Genomic DNA, 26,196 nt, shown 5'->3' with positions numbered 1-26,196 from the left:
CCAGAATGCATCGCACTGTGTGAACGGCACTTGGATCTTTGTGGTTGGCTGCCCAGTGAAGTGGGATCTTGCCTTCGACATCAGGAATTCCAATGTTAGAATCATGCTTGATGAGCAGCTTCACATGCTCAGGGTTATTGTAGTAGGCACTCCAATGCAGAGCTGTTTGCTGCAAAATGGAAAGATTTTCAAAATGACATTGACAACAGAATAGGGACAACACAACAAACTTTTCCCAAACTCTTACTGCATGGCAGCTACAGCTACAGCTGTCATGACTTCTGTATATTTTCTCTCCTATAGTCTGTATCAGGACAACTCTGGGAGATGAGCACTCTTGAACTTGCATGTGACTGATGAGGAAACTGAGCATGAGGAGGATAAGCAATCTGCTAAATGGCATAAACACAGTAAAGGACTTTTACTCAAGTGATTAATGGGTCTTTGTGGATTGAACAAAGTGCTTTTTTCAGTGAAATATTTATTTTCTGGCCGTAGCATGTGGCTTGAAGAATCACAGTTCCCCAACCCAGAGAACCCGTGCTCTCAGCAGTGAAAATGCAGAGTCCCAACCACTGGATGCCCAGGGAATTCTCAGTGAACTATCAGCACTACAAATGCTGTGAGTTAGGAATAACATCAATTTATCATAGTTGTGAAATTAAAAAATTGATCTCAGAACTTCAGGTTATATGAGTGACTACTAAACAAACTTTAAAAATCACATTAAGAATACTATGGGAGTGAAAAGATTATTGAGTATCAACCCAGGGACTTAATTATAAGAGTTAATTTCATGAGCACACAGGAGTTTGAAAGACTCTTATGATTAAGCGCCTGATGAAAAGGAAGAGGATGACTGCCTTTGTCTAACTAAAGACCACATTTTTTTCCTGTAAAGAATAATCAGAATGTTGATCAAAAAATGACCAATGTATACAATATGTTCGAATTCAAGAGCAGGGAACACAATGAATCCCAATAACAATGTCAGAGCAAATATTACAATCAAAATGAAATTAATAATAATTTACGGCTAATATTTATTGACAGCATACTATGCACTGGGCATTGTGCTAAATACTTGATATATACTATCTCATTTTATCTTCAACCCTGTTATCCCCTTTTCGCATATGGGAAAATTGAGGTATAGAGAGGTTAAGTAAGTCGATGGACACAGAACAAGTAGTGGCTTCTACGTTGAAACCCAAGAAGAAGTATGCCAAAGCCCAGGACATTAAAGCAATTATGCACTAAGTACATTATTTGGGGGCATTTGGTCACCACAAATCTCACAACAAATTGCAACTATCATGACTAGCAGTCAAATAATGAGTTGGAGTTAGACAGGCCTGGGTTCACATTCTAGCCCTGGCACTGGGATCTTTGGTAGAATTTTAATCTTCTTGAGCTTCAGTTTCCCCATATGTGAAAAGATGATACTACCCACTACACTAAGTTGCGGGCAGGACACAATTTAAGTGAAATCCTTTACTGGGGCATGTGGAGATTTGGAATTGTTCTACCATGTACGAGTGGTAATTGAGGCCTTCTTCCTTGAGGCTTCACATCATAAAATAAAGTGTCTGCTTTATGTTCTACTTGTCTTTGATTCTGATAGTCTGTTCAGATCAGATCAGTCGCTCAGTTGTGTCTGACTCTTCGCGACCGTTACCTTGTTTTTATCCTGTGTGTCCACTTCTCCTGGTGCCATAAACTTCAGCAGAAGCGCCAAACATTTAGGGCTCTTGTGCCGAGTAGTCAAGTGTAAAGGAGTCATTTCTTCCAGATCCTTCTGCATCCAGTTTGCTCTGCGTGTAAGTAAGAGTTTCATGAAACGATAATTTCCCTAAATAAAAAATAAGAGATGGTAAGAAGAAATGTAGTTTGGACCCCAATTTTTTTTTAAATTTTAAAATGCTTTAAGCATTTTAATTATTCTGCTGGAATAATAACATTCAGATAAATTAATAAAAGGAAAAATACTTAAAATTCTACTGTACTATCAGTTGTTTTATTTTGTTCATGTTTTTTTCCAACTGTTTTCTACATACCTACAGTTTCCTTAGGGGCTGGTCAATATTTCATTGTGTTAAGGCAAGATATTTTATTTAATCATTCTATTATTGTTTATAACTTTTTGAATAGAAAATGCTATAATGTATATGATTTTTCACTTATTTTTTTTTTCATAGAATAAATTACCAGGAACAAAATTACTGGGTCAAAGGAGTTTGTGTATTTTATGTTTTTTGGTGTATCTTTCAAATTGCTATCTAGTAGCAATAATGTCGGAGAAGGCAATGGCACCCCACTCCAGTACTCTTGCCTGAAAAATCCCATGGACGGAGGAGCCTAGTGGGCTGCAGTCCACGGGGTCGCAAAGAGTCAGATACAACTGAGTGACTTCACTTTCACTTTTCCCTTTCATGCACTGGAGAAGGAAATGGCAACCCACTCCAGTGTTCTTGCCTGGAGAATCCCAGGGACGGGGGAGCCTGGTGGGCCCCCGTCTGTGGGGTCGCACAGAGCTGGACACAACTGAAGCGACTTAGCAGCAGCAACAATGTATGAATGTATTAATTTCAGCACAATCTGACCAGCACAGCATATATTATTTCAAAGTATAATAACTTTGCGAAGTAAACAGAGCTTTTTAACCCCAATTTAGAGGTGAGAGAAGTGAGACTCAAAGGGATTAAATATTTTTTCCATCAGATCAGATCAGATCAGTCGTTCAGTCGTGTCCGACTCTTTGCGACCCCATGAATCGCAGCACGCCAGGCCTCCCTGTCCATCACCAACTCCCGGAGTTCACTCAGACTCACGTCCATCGAGTCAGTGATGCCATCCAGCCATCTCATCCTCTGTCGTCCCCTTCTCCTCTTGCCCCAAATCCCTCCCAGCATCAGAGTCTTTTCCAATGAGTCAACTCTTTGCATGAGGTGGCCAAAGTACTGGAGTTTCAGCTTTAGCATCATTCCTTCCAAAGAAATCCCAGGGCTGATCTCCTTCAGAATGGACTGGTTGCATCTCCTTGCAGTCCAAGGGACTCTCAAGAGTCTTCTCCAACACCACAGTTCAAAAGCATCAATTCTTCGGCACTCAGCTTTCTTCACAGTCCAACTCTCACATCCATACATGACCACAGGAAAAACCATAGCCTTGACTAGACGAACCTTTGTTGGCAAAGTAATGTCTCTGCTTTTCAATATGCTATCTAGGGTGGTCATAACTTTCCTTCCAAGGAGTAAGCGTCTTTTAATTTCATGGCTCCAGTCACCATCTGCAGTGATTTTGGAGCCCAGAAAAATAAAGTCTGACACTGTTTCCACTGTTTCCCCATCTATTTCCCATGAAGTGATGGGACCAGATGCCATGATCTTCGTTTTCTGAATGTATTTTTTCCATAGCAACTGGTTAATAAGGTGGTTAGTGTTCTTGAAGAGACCTATTTATAGTTACAACTAAGGTATAAGGAACTTCCTCACAGTTCAGGTTCCAGACTCATATGGTCACATGAACACCAACCCAGAAGTCACTGTGGGCCACCCACTGCAGGCAGTGCTGTCCACATAGGTTAAACCCTCCAATCTGGCACAATCAATCCATCTGGAGAAAGCAGTTCTAGCTAAACTTGTTTCTCCAGGTGGATTGAATGTAATTGTACTTGGGCTTCCTTTCTGGCTTAGGCAGAAAAGAATTCGCTTGCAATGTGGGAAACCTGGGTTCGATCCCTGGGTTGGGACAATCCCCTGGAGACGAGAATGGCAACCCATTCCAGTATTTTTGCTGAGAATTCCATGAACAGAGTAGCTTGGTGGGCTATAGTCCATAGGGTCACAAAAAGTCGGACACAACTGAACCACTAACACATAATGGTACTCAGGTGAACCATTATACAGTATGCCTGCGGGAGCTTTGAAACCCTTGAAGAGTAGTGCTTTCGAACTCTTCCCTGACATCTACTTCCGTATCTCCAATTCTGATTGGAGACTTCAATATGTTTGGTACCATAGATAATTCTATTTCTTTCATTTTTATTGGAGTATAATTGCTTTACAATGTTGTGTTAGTTTCTGCTGGACAACAACATGAATCAGTTATAAGTATACATACTTCCCCTCCCTCTCGAGTTCCCCCTCCCCCTCCCACCTGTCTAGGTCATCATAGAGCACTGAGCAGAGTAATCTGTGCTATACAGCAGCTTCCCATTAGCTATCTGTTTCACACTTGGTAGTGTATATTTGTCAATAGTGCTGCTGCTGTGCCTAAGTCACTTCAGTCGTGTCCGACTCTGTGCGACCCCATAGACGGCTACTCTCTCAATCTGTCTCACCTTCTCCTTCCCTTCTCCATGTCCACAAGTGTGTTCTCTATGTCCATGTCTTTATTCCTGCCCTGCAAAAAGATTCATCAGTACCATTTTCTAGATTCCATACATATTTCACAGTCAACATGAACAAACTATATTCCATGATCAAATTCTCTGCCGTTCTCATGCCTATTTCTCTTTCTCTACTCACAGCATAGTGGCAGGCAGGGCAGCCTATCTTCTTCATCTTCTGAGACCCTCTTTGGCATTGCCTTTCTTTAGGATTGGAATGAAAACTGACCTTTTCGAGTCTTGTGGCCACTGCTGACTTTTCCAAATTTGCTTGCATATTGAGTGTAACACTTTCACAGCATTATCTTTTAGGATTTGAAATAGCCCAATTGGAATTCCATTACCTCCACTAGCTTTGTTCGTAGTGATACTTCCTAAGGCCCACTTGACTTCGCATTACAGGATGTGAAGATGCCAAAGTACATTCAAACTACTGCACAACTGCACTCATTTCACACACTAGCAAAGTAATGCTCAAAATTCTCCAAGCCTTCAACAGTACGTGAACCGGGAACCTCCAGATGTTCAAGTTGGATTTAGAAAAGGCAGAGGAACCAGATATCAAATTGCCAACATCTGTGGATCATCAAAAAGGCAAAAGAGAGTTCCAGAAAAACCTCTACTTCTGCTTTACTGACTAGTCCAAAGCGTTTGACTGTGTGCATCACAACAGACTGTGGAAAATTTTTCAAGAGATGGGAATACCAGACCACCTGACCTGCCTCTTAAAAAAACTGTATGCAGGTCAAGAAGCAACAGTTAGAACTGGACATGGAATAACAGACTGACGTGAATAACAGAAGTGAATCTGAGTGAACTCCAGGAGTTGGTGATGGACAGGGAGGCCTGGCGTGCTGCGATTCATGGGGTTGCAAGAGTCGGACATGACTGAGCGACTGAACTGAACTGACACCGTCTACATCCTTAACATTGTTGGTAATGTGGCTTTTAAGTGATATAATTACAATGCTTTAATGTTCTACTATCCGGGGCTATGAGAATTAACAAGGAAGGCACTTATTAATTGAGCACCCCCACCCCCACTGTAATGAATGTAAGGCTCTAAGGCAACAGGGAGGTGAGGAAAGAAGAATGAGACTTGTCTGCTTGCCTCAGAGGCAGGAGTCAACTCAGCTCCAGGGTAGAGGCTGAAATAAGGGAGAATAGGAAAAGCATCCATAAGGCCGTCTACACTAGATGGGCAAACCTGGAATGGACTGAAAAGCATGGATGCAGCTCAGTTATTTCCATTCAGAGCGGTTTTCCTTGACCACCCTAGGGAAAACTTATTTTGTTCTTCTTTATTGCAGAATCTTTTCATTTCCTTCACAGCACTTTCCCCAGTTTGTAGTTACATATATATCTGTTAATTTATCTTTACTGAGATTTTCCTCACAAGTAGTAAGCATCATGAATGCAGAGGCTATGTTTTATTGATCACTGTGCTCGGCATGGTTCCTGGCACAGACTAGGTGCTTAATAAATGTTACTTGAAGGACTGAGTGAATAGGAGGATATAAAATATCTCCTATAGCTTTTTGTTTTTATTTAAAACTTATTGACATTTGCTAAATTAGTGCATAACAGTTAAGAATATTAATTCTCAAATATGTGGTATTTGGTTACTCTTATTTTTTAAGATTTATTTATCAGTGCTTCATTCATAGTGGACATCATTTATCTGGATTTTTTTCATTTCACCCAATGCCAGTTCCAGTTTTTGAGAAGGTACTAAAATTTCCTCAAGAGGGCACCCTGCTCTAAATCTCTTGCCATCTTTCTTTGAAAAAAGAAAAAAAAAATGCCCAGGAAAAACAAACCTATGTGGTACTTCATACCAAAAAAATAAGGTTTGACCTTTCTGAGCATAACATTTCAAATATTACAGAATAATTCATCATGACCTTTTAAAGAGAGTCAATCAGACAATCATTGTGATTTTGAAATTAAGAGGAAAAGGGAAGGAGAAGAAGGAAACTAGAATATGTTAGGGGGTGGCTACTGAGTTATAGACACGATGCTTATTATATTTACACTCCACATTATTCTGGGGGTTCTACCTACACAAAACATGGTACATTTCAGTAGTAAATACTCAATCATTCAAAAAAATTCTTGGAGCCTTGTTACAAAGCAGACAAGAGTAGAATGTACTTTATTTTGACACAGATTTCATCTTTGTCCCTCACAGAAGTATCAGGGTAAATTTTTACATATCAAATAAAGTATCTTCCTGTGCTTCTAATTTCCTCATCTGTAAAACAGGAATAATAATAGTACCTGAGATTATCATGTATATGAAATGATAAAGGTAATATCTGTACTTAGAAGAGTACACAAAGCAAATGATGTTTGCTAATTTTATTACAAAGTTTTCCAATGTGGAGGAAGCAACAAAAAACAGATAGTCAAGTGGAACCAAGAATGGCCCATGACTGAGGGCAAGTAGATAGAAAGATCCGACTGAACACAGTATACGTAGCTCAGCTAGTGATTAAGGAGAGAAGCAAGGTTAGGAACAGGTGAAAATAAAAACAGATGGAATGTTCTATATAATGGCTTTTCTGATTTTTTTTTTTTTACATTGAGAAAAATGTCTATACCTTCAGATAAAGGTGATACAGCACCAAAAAGAACATACCCAATCGGAATTTAGTGGGGAGTGTTGCTGGGCTGTGCTTAGTCGCTCAGTCGTGTCCGACTCTTTGCAATCCCATGGACTGTAGGCCCCCAGGCTCCTCTGTCCATGGGGTTCTCCAGGAAAGAATACTAGGTTGACATGCCCTCCTCCAGGGGATCTTCCCAACCCAGGGATCAAACCCAGGTCTTTTGCATCGCAGGAGGATTCTTTACCAGCTGAGCCACCAGGGAAGCCCATGAATTCTGGAGTGGGTAGCCTATCCCTTCTCCAAGAGATCTTCCTGACCCAGCAATTGAACCGGGGTCTCCTGCATGATCAGGTTAGCTTCTCCTATTCCAAAGGACATAGTCCATCTGAAATACTATTGACAAATGCTGGGACTAGAAAAAATATAATCCATTTGGACCAAGATCAACCTCCTTGGTTTTATGAACAAGCATTTGTTAAATGCTCAGTGTATACAAACTCAATTCTGAGAATGAACAGAGGGGACAGACAACTCTTTGAGCTAAATTCACGAGAGTATTCCTAGTAACAGTGGGAAAGAGGAAAATACTAGTTTCAGGCAGCAAGCTATTTTGATAGCCCCCTGAAGACTGTATGACTTTGGGGACCCGTGTTATAGGCTACTCTGTTTCCCATAAAACCCCCTCAATACAAGTGCAAACAAACAAAATGTTCAAACATTTCCTCACTATTGCTCCTAATCAGGACTTCTTAAGTTTTCAGGTTTATTATGACACAATTACTTTTGTTTTGATACTAAGAACTTAGTATCATCTCTTAGGGCCACATGACACGATCCTGAGGTGAAGACTGGGGATCTACTTTTATAATTTCGGACTGGGTAGGAAATAGTATAAGAGTGAAATAGATAATAGATCAAAAGAGTATATATTCTTAAGAAAATTCTGCAGGCAAGTAAGCAGAAATGAGAACTAAAGTTACAAAAAAGTCCTATTTCATCAGTAAAAGGATATTAACTCTGATATGATGTCTATTACACCACTCAAATGTGAAAATATTTCCTAATGGCTCTGAAACATTGAGTAAGATGTCATTTTTCGGTTTGGGGTTTTTTGTTGTTGCTGTTATTATTGCTGCTGCTGCTGCTAAGTCGCTTCAGTCATGGCCGACTCTGTGCAACCCCACAGACAGCAGCCCACCAGGCTCCCCCATCCCTGGCATTCTCCAGGCAAGAATACTGGAGTGGGTTGCCATTTCCTTCTCCAATGCATGAAAGTGAAAAGTGAAAGTGAAGTTGCTCAGTCGTGTCCAACCCTTAGCGACCCCATGGACTGCAGCCTACCAGGCTCCTCCGTCCACGGGATTTTCCAGGCAAGAGTACTGGAGTGGGGTGCCATTGCCTTCTCTGGCTGTTTATTGTTAGGTACTAATAATCTTCATCTTAATCTTTCTATAATTATTAACATGATTATCTTTTGTCTGTCATGTAAATGATTAAAGACATTTGGATTTTCCTCAGATACATGAAAAGGAGTATAATATCTAAAAGGGTAAAAGAGAATGAAAAAGCTCTCTGACCTGGAGAACAGCACTTGAAATGAATCTGACTCAACTCAAAATGCCACTTAAGTTCATATTTTTGTCTGTCCAATTTGCTAAGATGAACTCCTTTTTTTAGGAAAAGTCATTTAATCTAAATAACAAAGATATGGAGGTTTTGAGTGAAATACTTTGATATTTTAATTTTTCATTTTTAAGAAATAAAATATAACTTAGATGGTTAACACTCCCTTTGTGCCCTTTCCCAGTTCTATTCCCTTTCTATCTTTGGAGAAATTGGTGATTATTATTCCCATGAATGTTTTGATATGTTTTATTTCTTATAAATACATGTATTCATAAACTACACAGCATTATTTTGTATGTTTTCAAACTTTATATAAGTAGCCCTCCAGGAATCACTTGCCACCTTTTACTCAAAGCAATATTTTTGAGATATATCCAAATTGCTTTGGTTCATACATTTTCACTGGAGAAAGCATTCTGTCATATGAAAATAGTATATTTATTTGTCTCTAAGGGAATATTTAGCTTGTTCCTCATTTTTCACTATTACAAACAATATTGGAATGAATTTTCTCATATATATCTCTTGGTACATGTACCAGAATTTCTGAAACTGCTGGGCTGAAGCTGTTCTCTCAAGTAGGTACTCCAATTTACATTCACACCAGTTATGTTTGAGAATTTTTGTTTCCCCACATCTTCTCCACACTTGGTTTTGTCAGACTTGCTAACTTTTGCCAGTGGGTTCACAACTGTGTCTTATCATGGATTTAATTTTCACTTCCCTTCCTGAGGTGGAATGTCTTTGTTGGCTATTTGTTTCTTCTTCTTGAAGAAACAAATGGCCTTTTTGTGTTGTTTACTCATTTCACAGCTGAGCTATTTGTTTTTTCCTTACTGATCTGTAGGAGTTTCCTGGATACTAATTCTTGACTTATTTAGCAAATATCTTCTATCATTGTGTGGCTGTTCTTTTTGCTTTGTTTACACACTTCTGCTAGGAATAAATTCATTATCTGAAATGATGATATTGTTAGCTGTCTCAGCATTAGATTTCTTCATCTAGTTTGTTCAAGGGTTCATTTTGAAGCAGAGATTGTTTGCTGTTATTTTTTATTTGTTTTGTTTTCCTTTTTTTCTCTCTGCTCACCTTTATAGCTGCTAACACCCAGCTCCTGGTCCATTTAAGAATTTGTATTTATGATGATGTTAGTGATATTAGGGGTATCACAGTTACTGTCACTGAGCAGGTGGGTAGCTTCCTGCTCCTGAGACTTGATCTTTGTCCTGCTCCTGCCACTTCTCTAAAACAGCTTCCTCTAAAGTAACAGCCTCATGTCAAGACAAAGAATACCCCCAAATTCTAAGCAGTTTTTTTTTTTGCTTTAGTGTGAATACAGAACTGCATATAGCAGCCCTTTTCCCCACTGGGACACTGAAGAGACCAGATATTTTCCCCAAACCTATGTTTCCTGATGCATTCTTGTTCTATGTCCTCAGCATTTATATTTACTCTCATGGAGGTTGAGGGAGAAAACAACTGTCCACCAAATGTTCACTATATTTTGTTTTCATTTATAGGTTTATGTATAATTTTGTCATGGAAATATAACTATATATATATATAATAGCACAAATAAATGTAAGGTAGGCATTCTGCCATATTTTATCTAAATCCTAATCATTCTGTACCCCCAAAAGATACATTATTTAAAACTGAAATGGAAGTAATATAAACATGATTTGTTATTATTAATTCTAATTATATATATAATTACATATTTATAAACTCTCAAGGCATTTACAATATTAATTTTTAATAAAAATCACTATTCATAGGAAGTATATGGAAAAGGAAATGGCAACCCACTCCAGTATTCTTATCTGGAGAATCCCAGGGACAGAGGAGCCTGGTGAGCTGAGGTCTATGGGGTTGCATAGAGTCAGACACGACTAAAGCAACTTAGCAGCAGCAGCAGCAGGAAGTATATAGGTCACAAATATCAATAACCTCTTTATATCAAGCTTTCCTGTAATGGCTGCAGACACAAATCAGTCTTAGAAATACCACAGTAGTGTCAGGAGAGGCACTCTGCCATGGGGCTGGAGTGTCCCTGCATGTTCTTATCAAGTGTGCCAAGAATGCAAAGCCCTGACTCCTCTACCTGGGCCATTTCTGGGAGTTGGTTTTGTACCGAGCAAACTTGTGGGACATTCATGTCTCCTTGAGCATTAGATCAAGAGCAGTCTTGCTTAGTGTTTACTAAAGTAAGTAGTAAAGTTGGAGATACGCCCCAGTTCAGCATCCCTCAGATGCCATGTGAACCCACTGTGTGCTCAGTGTCCATCTAGGGCCTTGGCAATGCCTCCTGGTCCTTGGTGTAAAGGAACTGATGCAAAGATGCAAGTTATTATGCTTTCTGCTGTGCCATCAGTAGTCAGCTCTTTTGTCTCTGACGGTATTCATATATCTTCTGCCAGTACTCAGAGCTAACTTATTACCTTGTAGTAAGTTGGTACATACAAAGAAAAAAGCAGGAAAGTAGGATAAATTAAATCCAACACCTGATATTACAGGAAATGAGGAGGGGATGCTGACAGAGATATCATCTTCTCGAAGAGTAAGGACAAGGGCCCTGCAGGTCAGGTTCAGGGATGAGAAGATTCCATGTGGAATCTTCACACACCCACATGGTGGGCAGGGCTGGGGAGGTAAAGGACCCCACTGACCTGTCTGTTGACTCAGTGATGAGGAGTAGGATTAAAAGAACCTGCCCAAATGATGCCTTGGTTTTGGCTCACCTTCCTCTGGGCAATCAGAGAAAGAGATGACAGCATGACAATGGGGCAGCAAGCTGAAAGGCAGTGTGGTTGTGGTTGCTGAGCCAAGGACTTTCCAAAGTGGAAATAAATGGTGAAAGCAATGCGACCCTGCTATTTGATATAGAACTTTGGGTGGAATGAAAACAGTAGACGTTCCCTTGGTTCAGACTTGAGTGAGCAACGGCTCAAAAGTGAAAATGAATGCAATGCCTTGTTTAATAATGCAGAGCCAACTGCACCATGTACCCAATCCCTGCTATAGTCTGCTTTGTCTGGTAATGAGGACAAAGCACTGGGTGTAGAGGTGGCCACTGTTGAAAGCAAAGCTGCTTGTTTAATGGTGCCCTCAATACACAGAGGCTCCCCTGAATGCCTTGGCCTGATTTACTGATGATCCGGCTAAGTTAAAACTTGATGGCACCCACTGCGAGGCAGTCCAAACACAACTGGGAAGCAGTCCAATCTCAATGGCAACTCTGGAAGACCGACTATGCTGACGACAGGTCAGCCCAGTGGGCTGAAGTGAAAGCCACTGTCCTTAACTTAGACACTACTCTTAGGGATGGGACATGCTTTTTTTAATGCATGGAATGTTGTCAATGTTCAAGTCATCTGATCCGGCACCTGGAAGACTATTGATGATAGTTTAAAGACATCCCTCTATGGGGCTACAAACTATGGAGATAAACTCTAGCTGCCAATTGAACAGTCTGGGTCAGTCATGTAGATGCCCACTGTAAGGGCCTATTCTCTTATGAGACTAGCTGGCATCAGGCTGCTGAATAAGCCTGTATTGCCAAGGTCATTGGCCATTTGCTTCCTGGATTCATCATTGCACTAAACATGGTAATGAATTCATCATCACAGATTAGACCCAGAGTAAAAGGTCCCTGTTTGATGTAGGAGCTACCACTGCGTACCAGACTTGCTTGTTCTTCTAAATTGGCCAATTTCTCTTAAAATAAAGGAGGCCACTTTAACAGGGCACTGTCCCTGCCCACTCTTGGTAGGGATTTTGACCAACCCCTTTCAGGGACACCTTATGCCTCATGATTGCAGACATGTTTCAGGTTACAATGTCACTGTTCCAGTCTGATTAGCCTATATAAGCCACAGCATTGAGGCCCATGAAACTGAAGTGTTTTTCATGTTTTAGGTTTCTATACCATCTGACTATGATGTGTCTTTTGTCACAAAGACCATCCAAAATTGGGCCAATAGTTGAGATATTTGATGGACATTCTATGCCCCATAATGTTTCCAGGAATCTGAAATAATCAGGAGCAGGCACGGCTTCCTTAAAAACAAATTCAAAAAGATTTCCAACTCTACTTCTGTTACCTCTTCCTGATCCACACACCTAACAGAGAGGTAGTTTGGTTACTGTACATGGCCACTCTCAGAAAGAGTTCATCTCCTCATGGCAGCCTCCTGAGAAATAATCAGGACAAAAGGAGTTGGGGGTTATACACAGCTATTTTGAAAATGTAGGATTCATACCCTAAGAGTAATCCTAGGCTGGCCTCATGGGTATACCCTCTGGGTAGCATGTGTATGTACACGCTCAGTTGCTAAGGCATGTCCAACTCTTTGTGACCCTGTGGACTGTAGCTCACCAGGCTCCTCTGTCCATGGGATTCTCCAGGCAAAAATACTGGAGTGGGTTGCCATTTCCTACTCCAGGGGATCTTCCCAGCCCAGGGATCAAACCTGTGTCTCCTGCATTCACAGGCAGGTTCTTTACCACTGCACCACCTGGAAAGCCAATGGTGATCCATGTTTAACAATAAACCCCAAACTAAAGTGACTTGTGCCTCTTCAGATTTTATGTTTATATCTGGAAAAGAGAGGGAAATATTTCTCCACTGGGCTTAGGGGTTGTTTTTCAGCCCATCTAGTGCCTCCTATAATTACTGGCAATAACACTGAGATCAGCAGGTCAGCCAAACTCTCTTGCATGTATCATAGATAACAGAAAAGCCTCTTGGCTGTATAAAGTAAGACCTGCTGTCTCCCCTGGTACTTAGTCACAGTGGACTTAATCCAGGACACTGAAGTCAATACTGCAGGTTGTTCTCATCCTGCAGCTTAGAATTCTATCACTTAAATGCTATATGAGACATATTAATTAGATTTGTTCCTAGTCTCTGTTGGTCAGATTAATCAGAGTAGCTGATGGAATGGCATGCTCATGTGAAGAACATGGAGGGCCAAGTGGTGGGTTGTTGGGAGAAGCAATTTACCATGGGTCCTAATCAGCCATGCATGTTCTTATGCCAAAAATGCAGAGACTTGACCATTCTTGGCCTAGGCAGCTTCTCTGGGATGTGTCTGCTGCAATCAATTTGAAGGACAGGACATCTCTTCCCCTGGGTTTACTAACTGCTCATTACAAAAGTGTGATTCCTGAAGTTCAGTGTTCCTCTGTGCTGCGATGGAAACCTACTGCATGTACAGCACCTATGTGGGCCTTCGGTAACTCCCTTATGGTTCTTTGGGGAAAGGGAAATCAGTGCAAACAGATGGGTGCTGGTGCTTTTTTTCTACACCGTGAATAATAAGTTTCTTTGTCCCTGACTTGGAGGCTTGTGTCTATTGTCAACATTCATGAAGTAGTAACAGTCTAACTTCTTAGCTTGTATACAGGGTAAAATAAAACCTTAGGCCTTGAAAACAGTTCTATATTATTGCAACATGAATGAAGTATAAGAAGAAGTGAAATGTGATTAGAGAGGTGAGTAGGGGCTAGAAAATGGAGAGTCTAATATAGCATGATGAAGAGTCTAAAACTTATCATATAGGTAATGGGGTACCAATCAAGAGTTTAAGGAAATGATGTGAGTACATTTATGTTTTTAGAAAATGCCCTGGAGGCAGTCTGAAGCACTGATTTGAGGCAAACAAATCTTTGGCAGTGCAACTGGTTAAGGGGTTACAGCAGCGATCCAGAATAGAAACGTTGGCAGCTAAGCGGAAGTTAGAGGACGGGCTGTGAAATGTAAGAGGACTCCTGAATGGGTCCAATGGAGGGTGGCGTCATTAACCGAAAAGACAGAAGGAACAATAGGATTCAGGATGAAGATTTTGAGTTCTGTTTTTTTAACATGTGGAGTTTAGGGTGTCTGAGGGAAACCTATACAGAGATGTCCAACAAAAAAGAAAAGCAGAAAAAGAAAAGAATCTATATGGATCTGAAGATTGGAAGAGATGGATTCAAGAGACAAGGTTATAAATCAACTGTTTTATCCAAAGACATAAATTCCGGCATAAATGAAAGCACATAAAACTGGAAAAATGAATCCATACATCCTAACTGAAATGTAAACATAATTTAAATAACCACATAAATAGTTTAGCTTAGTATAATGCGATCCATACTGTTCTTTTTCCTAGACCACAAGATACTGCTACCATATCAAATACAGAGTGTAAGTGAATTGGAAAAAAGATGGGCCTTTCCTTATTATTAGTGCCTGCTTGGATAATTTTTTGGCTCCAATTAGGTGTCTCACTGTACTTTGGTTTCATGCTTTTTATTATTTTTTTTTAATTTAATGTGAATCCTTACAGGAAACAATTTTAAAAACCAAATTTTTGAATGACTGAGCTATAGAAACGATTACATGGATTACTGAGCTATAGCAATGAAATGAAATCCGTGTTGCTTTTTCCAGTCAGAGACATTCTCCTTCTTTCATTAAATTTCTGATTTCAAGCCTAAATACTGTGTTTTACAGGTAAAATCTCTAATTACTCAACACCTATGATGGTAACCACATCACTAACATGTCAACTTAAGCATATCTTATTATTTTTTTTTTTTTTAAAAGCTATTTGACAATTCTCTAAGCAAAGGCTAAGAATGGCACTTCAAAGGCAGAATGGGAGCTCTATTTGTTGCTTTTCAAGTTTAAGATGTTCATCCGTCTGGCAGAGCAGCTAGACAATACATCAGCCAAGAACATCTCTTGGGCTTAAAACAGATTCTGGCTCTCAAGAAGGATTTGACTGAAGGAAAGGCAACATCTTTAGTTGCTCTGTGGCTGAATTCTACTAATACTTCTCTTCAATGCCTCCTCCAAGCCTTGGCTCCATCCACTAACTTGGTTTCCACAGGAATAGACAGAATTATCAAGTGGCACACAGTCAAACAGCACAACAGAAAAAGAAAATGTTACTGTTAAGAAAAAAGTCGACAGACTCTTCTCTAAGAAAAGAAACTACAGAAAGGTATCCTTGACTCTGAGCTTCCTTACACAATGCTGGATTTTTCATGTGAATTTTCTGCCTGATAGGGACAATTTTTTAAGATTAGTATGAAAGTTAGTCCCTTCAGTAGAGAGCATTTCATACAAAAAATAAATATTAAAAAATTGTAAAATGCTGTGATGCTTATTTCCACACGTACAATTCCCTCGTGCTTGTGAGCTACCCTCATTTATTTAGAGTGGTGCTTTAAGTTGGCACAACCTTTTGGGCTGATTATAAAATGTATTTTGTTTCTAATAGTTGACATTTTATTTATAGGAAAACATTGATTTCATCTTAAATCAGTAGTTCTCAAACTCTAGCATGCATCAGGATCTCTGAAGGGCTGGAAAACAAACTGCTTGGGGACTTCCCTCAGAGTTTTTCATTCACTATCTCTGGTGTGGGGTGTAAGAATTTACATTTCCAACAAGTTTATGGGAGATATCAGTGCTGCTAGGTCCAGGAGTTCACACTTTGAGAACCATTGTTTAAACAAATAACCTAATTATCAGAGTTCTCAACCATGAAGAACTTAAAAAAGCACTCACAACCACCAAAAAAGAATGCATCTCATTCTAGGTCAATGAAGTCAGAATTTGAGACTCTGGGATTAGTATTTCCTAAATGCTCTACAGGTAATTTGAAAATGGTATCAAGAGTGGGACTTGCTAATTCAACAATTCATTCGATACTCAACAGTTCCTTACCATGTAATGACTCTGAATCAGACACTCTGCTAAGGGTTTTGGAAGCTTTAAAAATACTTAAAATACATATGCACGATCATTATACATTACAATGTAGTACAAGCAAGGAGGAGCAAGTGCATAAAAAATACAAAAATACACCAGGAAGGTTGGATGACAACCTTCAGAGGAGGAAAGAATTTACACCTAGTGTTCTCATTGTTTGATGAACATTATAATCTGCCTGGTCTGTTCTCCTCACTGACCCTGAGCAGTCTTCTGAGTTGCAATGAAAGCACTTACCTTTAAAAAAATCATGTTTTATGTACATTATCATATGTGAAACGAATCACCAGTCCAGGTTCGATGCATGAGACAGGGTGCTCAGGGCTGATGCACTGGGATGACCCAGAGGGATAGGATGGGAGGGGGGTCAGAATGGGGAACACATGTACACCTGTGGCGGATTCATGTCAATGTATGGCAAAACCACTACAATATTGTAAAGTAATTAGCCTCCAATTAAAATAAATTTATATTTTAAAAAATCATGTTTTAGTACTAAATTCAGAAGCTAAATCCAAATAAATCTTGCTTAACATTGGGTTCCTTTGAAGCACCCCAAGTCTTGTAGTAGGCACCATCTTTAGTTTTTCAACAACGTACCTTCTATTGATCCTAACATGCAGTTTAAAAAAAAAAATTAATTCATCTATTTGACTAAGATATGTTCCTTTGGGGAAACTGTTTCAAACAACTGATTGAATCCATTTGTTGCCTTCTCTACTTCAGTTCCACACTATGGATAGATTTCTTAGATAGTGGGAAAGACAAATGATAGATAAATATGTAAATAAATTCAATTACACTCAGAAATCTTTAATGAACCTCATTCAGGCTACTCATTAAAGGGTTTCATTAAATGCTGAGCACTAAGTAGTTATCTGACTTCATAACTATGACCCATCTTCAAAATAGTAGCCAAGGTCCCCAACAATGAATGGTGATACCTGAATTCAAACACGTGCCTTCTAGTCTCAAATCTAAGTCATCTTCAAAATATCATAACAGATCAACCCCTGAACTCTGTACTGCTCCTCACCTTTCTTCCACTGTTCTGGGACCTTTTCTCTTGAAACTAAGAAAGAGACAACTGAGTTGGTAAAAAAAATAATGCTGCAGTTTAGCAGTTAGAATGGGAAAGAAACAGCAGCAGATGAAAGATTATTTTCATTGTTCCATTTGATAACTTATCCCAGGCTAAGTGTCCTTTTTGCCACAGCTATGTTTTAATTATAGTTTAACAGTCCTTCTAAATTCAAGCACATCACAATTCTTAAATCAACATTTAGTATTGCCCTCAAGCTCTTTGTGAACCAATTAGATATAAACAAATACACATTTTAGAAAGCAATTCAAAAATTATGAATTATATATTTCATATGTATTAAAAACTTTGGAAAATTATTAAAAATTTGGAAAATAAGAAAAAAGATCACCTACAATTCCATTACCCTATGTCTAATATAAGCTTTTTTTTAGCCTCTTGGTACAATCTCTTCCACTTATTATTAGCTTTTTTGTTTAACGTGAGAGGTAATTTTTATAGTTTCCATCAGACCATACACCTAATTTCATATCTGGAACAAGCAGTAACTGATTAAAAATAACATTTTAGGGCCTACTCTCTGTCTGAAGAGTGTGTTTCTCTCTAAATAAATCTACTTCTTACCTATGAAAAAAAAACTTCTATTATTGGCACTATCATAATAATAACTGACTCAGGTGGAGTGGCCAGAGGAGGCTAATACCTGTGGGTGAAAGTTTGAGGAGTAATAACATATTTACATAGTTTCAAATGAGCTCTCCACAAAACACATATTAATCACAAAAAGAAAGCAAGTAAGGTTACACTGAAGCAACCTGGCAGATGTCACTTTATCCAAATGATCAAAGTCATCACCGGTAATGGGACAAATGACATCATGCGTTTCTGCTATGGTGCACTAAGAAGAATACCACACATCATTCCTGCGACATTTTTACCAAAAATGTATAATCTAGATTATGAGGAAACATCAGACAAATTCAAAATGAAAGACAATATAATTGGTCTGTACACTTAGAATGTGATGTCATATGTGGTCACACATACACACTCACAAAGAAGATTAAGGAACTGTTTCAGATTAATGAAAATTAAAAAGATATAATAATCAAATGAAATGCCTAATCCTGGATTTTCTCTTAGATAGATGATATTATTTGGATCACTGGAAAAATCTAAATAAGATTTGATAATAGTATTTATGTTAGTTGCTTGGTTTTAATAATTGAACTGTGGTTATTTAGAGGATGTCCTTGTTAATAGGAAATATGCACTAAAGATGTGAGAGCAAAGGGGGATCATGTCTACAACCTACTCCAGATGGTTGAGAAGACAATGTCTCACACTCATATACACTGAGAGTAAAGGATAAAGCGCATGTGGTTAAATGTGCGCATCTGGGGAATGTGGGTGAAGGGTACATGAGAATTCTTTGCAGTATTCTTGCAACTTTTGTCTAAATCTGAAATTATTCCAAAATATAATGTTAGAGAGGGAAGAGAGGGGAAAAAACTTAATTTTATTATAAAAGTAGTAAGATGTTCATTAAAGAAACTTCAAAAACGAAGAAAAATATAAAGAAAACAATGAGCAGCCTGCACTTCACAAACATGAGGGAACCATGGCTTACATTTTGATTCTCTTGCTCCCTGTCTCTTCCCTATAGGACATGTTTCTTATCCTCAGATGGGCATTTAAATTTTGAAATGTTCCATAATCATACCTTTATTAATATTCATAATATCCCTTTTATGAAGGCCGGAATCATTGTCAGTTCATAGATGAAGAAACACAGATTCAAAAATTTAAACTATGGGTTGACTTTAGAAAGATTATCACTTTATATAACAGAAAAAAAAAAAAAAACAATGCTACTGGATAGCTGGTTGACTGTGATTCACAAACCAGCTGCAAGTTAGCTTCCTGTAAAACAATAAGTTTGGAGATGATTTGGGGGATTCCTTCTAATACTAAAATGTCACAATTTTAATTTCTTCTATTATCACCAAAAATTTTTTTATATACAGAATGTGCAGTGCTTAGCATGGTGCCATATAATATATATATAATATATATATATAGTATTAATAGGTACTAGATAAAAATATCTGAATGACTGACAAATGCATTACAAATTATAAAATTGGTAATACATTATGAGGTTATGGAGATAAGATCATGTATATAAAAGTGCTTTATAAAGTATAACATTATTATAATTTATTATTATTATTGATGATGTAGAATAGAAAACAATATAGAAAACAAATTGCTCATTCTAAAATAGAGATTAAAGTTATGCCACCTCTTAAAAAGATGTCATCTTTTTGAAGGAATCTAAGAAATTTACTATGAAGTTTATTTCTATATTACTCTTGTTTCAAGTATAATTCACCTTATTCTCATCAATAACCAATTTAACAGACTGTTTACAGATAGATGGAGAGACAAATGACAAATTAGTACCCCCAAGGTTTGTGGCATGGACATAAAAAGTGAATTTATTTTTCAGATACCTTTTATAGCCATAGTCTTGCAAGCAGAAGACATCTTATCTGGTTTACTATTGATCCAAATGACAAGGCTGAGCATCAGATTAAGGATATGTCAGAAACCTGAAAGAAGGCTACCAACAGATGCAGTGGGATGGTAGCTTCTTTCAAAATGATCTATTAAGGCCACAGTGTTTACAAAGGCAGTTGAGAAAACACAGCACAATATACAGGGTTGCATCAAGTAATCAGCAAGAGTGCCCATAAAAACTTCTGATACACTAATGTGAACCCCCATACACCATTTATGATACCTGTTTATCTCCAGCATTAAAAACTATTCATACATTTTTTTTGATGCTAAAACAAATGATACAGGCTTTTTCTTCACCTCACATCTTTTTCCTATTGTTATAGTTGCTTTCTCTACAAATGGTAGTGTTCACTAAGAGGTCACCTGTTTTAAGATGATGGGAGATACTATCTAATTTAAACTGACTGCAAATCAGGAAGGTCAAGCGCAATTTGAGATTTTAATTCTAAGATATATTCTTTGATGATAGTGAAATCTGACTTAGCTAAGTATGGTAATGATCAAAAAAATGTCATACCAAAATAGAGTCCTGAAAAATAAAAATTCCAAGAGTGTTTCTCATATACAGTACACTATTTTCATGAAAAAAGAAACACCTTGAGGATAAAACACCATATATATATATATATATATATATATATATATAGCAAAAAAAAAAAAAAAAAAAAAAAACCTGATCAGAGGTGGGAAAATCTGTCTTACATGATCACTCTGGGATTAGCACTTCTTTAAGGGAAGATCCATTATTTCCTATACTAGAAAGAATTGGAGAATTTTGTGAGAATCATGGGAATAGAAAAAGCTTTAGAAAATTCCCCTTTCAGATGGCTTTAAACAGACTTGAACTGTTTCTTCAAAACCCAGAGCACTCTAACCAATTTCAAGAGACCAACATTTGACATTGTTATAGACTAGAGACAGACAGCAATAGTCTAAAACTATTTAAAACATCAGCAAAATATTCACTTTTTAGTTTGCCTTTTTAGCTAGCATGAAACATTTTACAGCAATAATAACATTTTTTAAATTTATCTTCAGCTTAAACAGTAGCACACATAAGTTTCAATGCACTATCAGTATTAAATGGTATGAGATACAAGTTAGAATATCTGGGGTTTGATCATGGCTCCAACTAGTCTGGGTTTTGATCGTGGCTACAGCTAGTTTCCTAAATAGGAGCATATCATTATCTATCATTTACTTGTAGATCTAAGGCATTGTTTTTAGATGTGATGAGTAAGACAATTTTCAGGGCCCACGTTTCTTCAGCTGTGAAATAAAGATATTCAATTAAGTTATAAACTAGTATTTACCAAGTCTTTGACCAATTCCTTAAGCTGCTTCCCTGATAGCTCAGTTGGTAAAGAATCTGCCTGCAATGCAGGAGACCAAGGTTCAATTCCTGGTTAGAAGATCTGCTAGAGAAGGGACAGGCTACCCACTCCAGTATTCTTGGGTTTCCCTTGTGGCTCAGCTGGTAAAGAATCTGCCTGCAATGCGGGAGACCCAGGTTTGATCCCCTGGGTTGGGAAGATCCCCTGGAGAAGGAAAAGGCTACCCACTACAGGATTCTGGCCTACAAAATTCCATGAACTGTATAGTCCATGGGGTCACAAAGAGTCAGTAACCGACTGAGTGACTTTCACTTTCAGTTAAGATGCTATCAGTTTACGCCTTAAAAAGTGTCGAGATAAAATGATTTTGAAAAATCCTGGATTCAAAAAAAAAACACAGGTTTCTTTACTGTATCATTTTTCAGAACCTTTAAGATGCTAGTGTGTATTGCAAATTTCCAAGAAATAACATTCAGTATTTCCCAAACTTTTCTGATGACGGGATCCATTTTTCACACATTTCATGAGACTACCTGTCCTAAGGAAGGAGCTTTGGGAAATGCTGTACATAATGATTTTCAAGGTCCTTTTTAAGCTTTTATAATTTTTATTGTTTTTTTTTTTTAAATAATAAACATAGAGCGGGTTATTAACTACCCTCATTTTTCTTGGATAGAATAAACCTGGGAAATAGGCTTGAGGGGAAAAACTCTCACAAAGCCAAGGAGAAAGTCACTTGAGACTATAACTGTCAATAATAAAAATCAAGCTACTGGATAATGTAAAATATTGGGAATAAATGACAGCAAAAGCAGCAAGAAATAAAAATCACCCAAGCCACAAAACACTTGAAGCAGAGATTGTTTCCAATCAAATCTCCTTTCACCCTAATTTATCAGAGTAACCAATATGTTCTTCACAATGCCTCAGCAAATGCAGAAGATGCTAAACATTAAGTATATATTGGGCTTTATGTTTTGTATTAATACCTTACGAGACAGAATTTGCGTACAGCTGTGGTGAAGTACCTATCTTATTACCTCCAACACACCTTGCATTCACGCTCTCCAAGCCCATCACATTACTTTCATGCTCAAACTCCCAATCACATCCTTACCTCTCTTCTGCCAGTGGATAAGAGATATTGCTCTGGTTAGAAGAGATGGAAGTAAAGAGGGCTGTAAAGCTCAGAGCTTCCAAGTGCAGTCATGCACATCTGAAAGGGATTTTTGGTAGCCCACAATAAATCTAGTTAGTCCAAGGAGACTAAATTTATGAATGAGTTTGCTCAGTTATACAGCCAAGTTCAAGAATGACTCTGCTGACCTAAGAGTAGAATATTCAATGGAAAGGACAAGCTTTGGACGTATGGCAACTTTAATTCTGGAGGCCACCCAAAATAAGTAAGGAATGCCTATAGACGCTACTGTATGAAATTGAAAGGTTTATGCTATAGACAAGTAAAACAGGGAAGAAAAGGATGGGGAAACCAGAAAAAAGGAAGGAAGTGAAATACAAAAAGAATTAGGATTAAATAAGAAAGAAACTTACAGGAAACGAGTCCATCTCTCATTCTCTTCTATAATTAACTTCCTTAGTGTTTCTTTTTAAAAAAATGCTAAGGCCATTTCTGCTGTTCAGTCTTGGCTCACTCAATTCCTTCTATCTGAAATTCTATCCCCCATTTCTGATCTTTGTCTAAGTTTGCCCATTTCACTAGGCCCACCTGAAATTTCAGGCCTTCCATAAATTAGGTTTATCCAGTATAGGAAACAGCTATTTTAGTTATTTTAGACAGGAAGAATTTTTCATACAGTGATTTATATACTAAATAATCAGAAGGACTCTAGGGTTCAAGGAATGATTCCTCTAACAATGTAAAGCTGCCATTGTGACGACAGTATTAAGTTCAATCCAAGTCTGCACCTACATCAGGAAGTGGCAGCGGTGGGGGGTGGGGCGGACTGCTCTAATAACTGCCTCTCAATACCTAGCAGGAAGAACACTGGAAACTGGAATGGGCCATACAAGCTTCCCTTGATAGTTCTTACCACCCGAGAAACCCTTACGGCCCGGGTTCTTTAGACGGTACACTCAGTATGCTGATACTGTCTTATAAGAAAAATACCCTCTTCAAGTATAGGCCCATTCTCCTTATCTTGGGTATAGGGCTCTTGCAGGTAGAATCATAACATATGTTCTTTCTTCTTCAATAAAATCTAACCCAATTCCTTTGTATAACTGTTCAAAGGATTAATAAATTGCTGATATAAACAAATTCTGCCTTTGCAGACACCTTTCCAATTTAGTGTAAAAGAATATAAGTCTAAGACTTTCAAGGTAATTAAAATTTTCAGCCTTATATTTTGTGGTGGGATAAAAGATTTAAAATATATTGTGGAAATTTAAGCCTATCACCTCATTGAGATTCCTTTTTCCTTTGCAGATGAAAAGAAGGAAGACGGACTTAAGGGAACAGATGGACACATTTCTATTATCTGTGAAATCACTCTGAAAATTCAACCTAAGGTAAGTTTGGTTTGCTTCTGGACTTCTTTGGAGGTGACTCTTCATAGTCTTTCTACCTGTCTGGTTACTTAGACTGTTTTTTCAAGGATGTCTGCACAGTAAGTGGCCTTGGAATCTAGAGATAGTATCTCCCTTCAGGCAGGAGGATGAATCTGCTTGTTGCCCAAGGACAACAAAGATAATGTCTTGTTTGAGGGAAAAGTTTGGGCAGGTGTGCTCACATTCCTGATGTAAGATTTCTAGGCTCAAGTTTTCTCAAATGTGACACAGTCCCACTCTCTGTGCAGCATCTACCTGGACTTGCTTCTGCATCACTGTAGTACTTGAGGACAAGAAGAATCAATGATGCCTGCTGTATCATAAATAATAAACTATCTAAATAAATGTGATCTTATGGTCTCTTCATCTGCTGAATCTATGTGACAAGCCAACCTAATAGCTGCAATAGCTTGACTGTATTGTCTTTTGAGTGTGTGCTCATCCATTATTTGACAAATGAGTTAATGAATGAACAAAACTGGCTGCAGCATGGAGAATGGTTTGAGAAGGAAGAATTGAATCCAGAATGCTGACAGGCTACTTTAGTTCTTCAGACATTAAATTACGATGGATAGGATTAGAATGATGGAATAACAGGAATGGAAAAAAGAGCCAAAGTGGGGAGACCTCAGATATGCACATAGATTCATCTAAAATCCTTGGCTGGTCCCTGAACTGCAAATGCATGGAGAAACTCCAAGAAGTCTGCAGAAACTAGTAAACTGAAGGTTGAAAAAGTTGATCAGAGATTTCAGCTACTACCCAGCACAGAGGAGACAGAATTTGGAGTTTTGAGTCTCACCTAGTTAGAGGGCTTGATATACTTCTCGGGGTTTCCACTGAAATCTCCGAAGAGCCATGCCTTAAAAGCATAGGTTATGTACCAGGGCTATGGATCAGGTCTGAAAGATTCAACAAAAGACTATGGGAAAAAAGTAAAACATTTAAGTTCAGTGTGATTAACCAGTTTTAACTACCTGATAAAACAACAACAAAAAAATCAACACTCTCTAGAGAAAGACAACAGAATGAGGAGTCCCTATAACACACCACCTAAAATTGTGAGGACATAATAAAAAATTACTACACATGCAAAGAAACAAAAAATTTTGGGACAAAATACAAAAAAACAATTAATACAGACCTCAAGATGACTCTTTGGCCACATGATGTGAAGAACTAACTCATTGGAAATTACCCTGATGCTGGGAATGATTGAAGGCAGGAGGAGAACGGGACAACAGAAGATGAGATGGTTGGATGGCATCACCGATTCAATGGACATGAGTCTGAGCAAGTTCCAGGATTTGATGATGGACAGGAAAGCCTGGCGTGCTGCAGTCCATGGGGTCGCAAAGAGTTGGACATGACTGAGTGATTAAACTGAACTGAACAAGAAGACTCAGATGTTGGAATTCACACACAAGCAGTCTAGAGCAGCTATTATAACAGTGTAACAGGAAAAAAAAAATGGGTTTCCCTGGTGCCTCAGGGGTAAAGGCCAATGCAGGAGAGGTAGGTTTGATCCCTGGATCAGGAAGATCCCCTGGAGGAGAAGGCAACCCACTCCCATATTCTTGTCTGGAAAAATCTCTTGGACAGAGGAGCCTGGTGGGCTACTCTAGGGTTGCAAAAGAGTTGGACACTATTTAGCATCTAAATAACAACAGTACCAACAGAAAAAAAATGGTCATATTGAACAAAAAGATGAGAGAAAGACATCTGACAATATTTAACACCCACTCTTGGTACACATTCTCAGCAAACTAGAATCAAAATAAATTTCCTTAATCATTGTAGCAGTTACCAATTATTTGCCTTATAACTCCAAGTAAACTCTTCTTTATCTTGTTAAACCAGTCAATCCTAAAAGAAATCAATCCTGAATATTCATTGGAAGGACTGGGACTGATGCTGAAGCTCTAATACTTTGGCCACCTGATGCAAAGAGCTGATTCATTAGAAAAGACTCTGATATTGGGAAAGACTGAGGCAGGAGGAGAAGGGGACAACAGAGGATGAGATGGTTGGATGGCATCACTAACTCAACAGACATGAGTTTGAGCAAACTCCGGGAGATGGTAAAGGAGAGGGAAGTCTGGTGTGCTGCAGTCCATGGGGTCGCAGAGTCAGACACAACTGAGTGACTGAACAAACACAGTGATACTGGCGCTAGACTTTATAACCATTTCTCCTTTGCCAGCTGCCATACAATTTGGCTTTAACAGTAGATGGTGCAGCAAGAACACTGTAAGTTCCTATCTGATACCATTTCC

General features: G+C 38.4%; 1 protein-coding gene across 5 annotated transcripts in view; it reads right to left on the bottom strand.

Annotated features, from left to right (window-relative positions):
* Positions 1–26,196, bottom strand: part of INVS (inversin) — a 132,362-nt gene that overhangs the window by 63,823 nt on the left and 42,343 nt on the right. For 3 of the 5 annotated variants that reach the window (XM_025281801.3, XM_025281807.3, XR_006550017.2), the window contains exons 4-5: positions 1,679–1,852; positions 2–169 (exon numbers count right to left, since the gene is read on the bottom strand). In XM_025281801.3, the coding sequence (XP_025137586.3) occupies positions 2–169; positions 1,679–1,852 (342 nt within the window). Of the gene's footprint in view, position 1; positions 170–1,678; positions 1,853–4,342; positions 4,399–24,722; positions 24,823–26,196 lie in introns of those variants that run through there. The other 2 variants (XM_025281804.3, XM_025281805.3) reach the window with 2 other exon arrangements.

The sequence above is a fragment of the Bubalus bubalis genome, chromosome 3 (genome assembly GCF_019923935.1).
Source record: "Bubalus bubalis isolate 160015118507 breed Murrah chromosome 3, NDDB_SH_1, whole genome shotgun sequence".
Lineage (NCBI taxonomy): Eukaryota > Metazoa > Chordata > Mammalia > Artiodactyla > Bovidae > Bubalus > Bubalus bubalis.
Note: the sequence above shows the minus strand (reverse complement) of the source record. Positions and strands in the feature narration are given on the sequence as shown.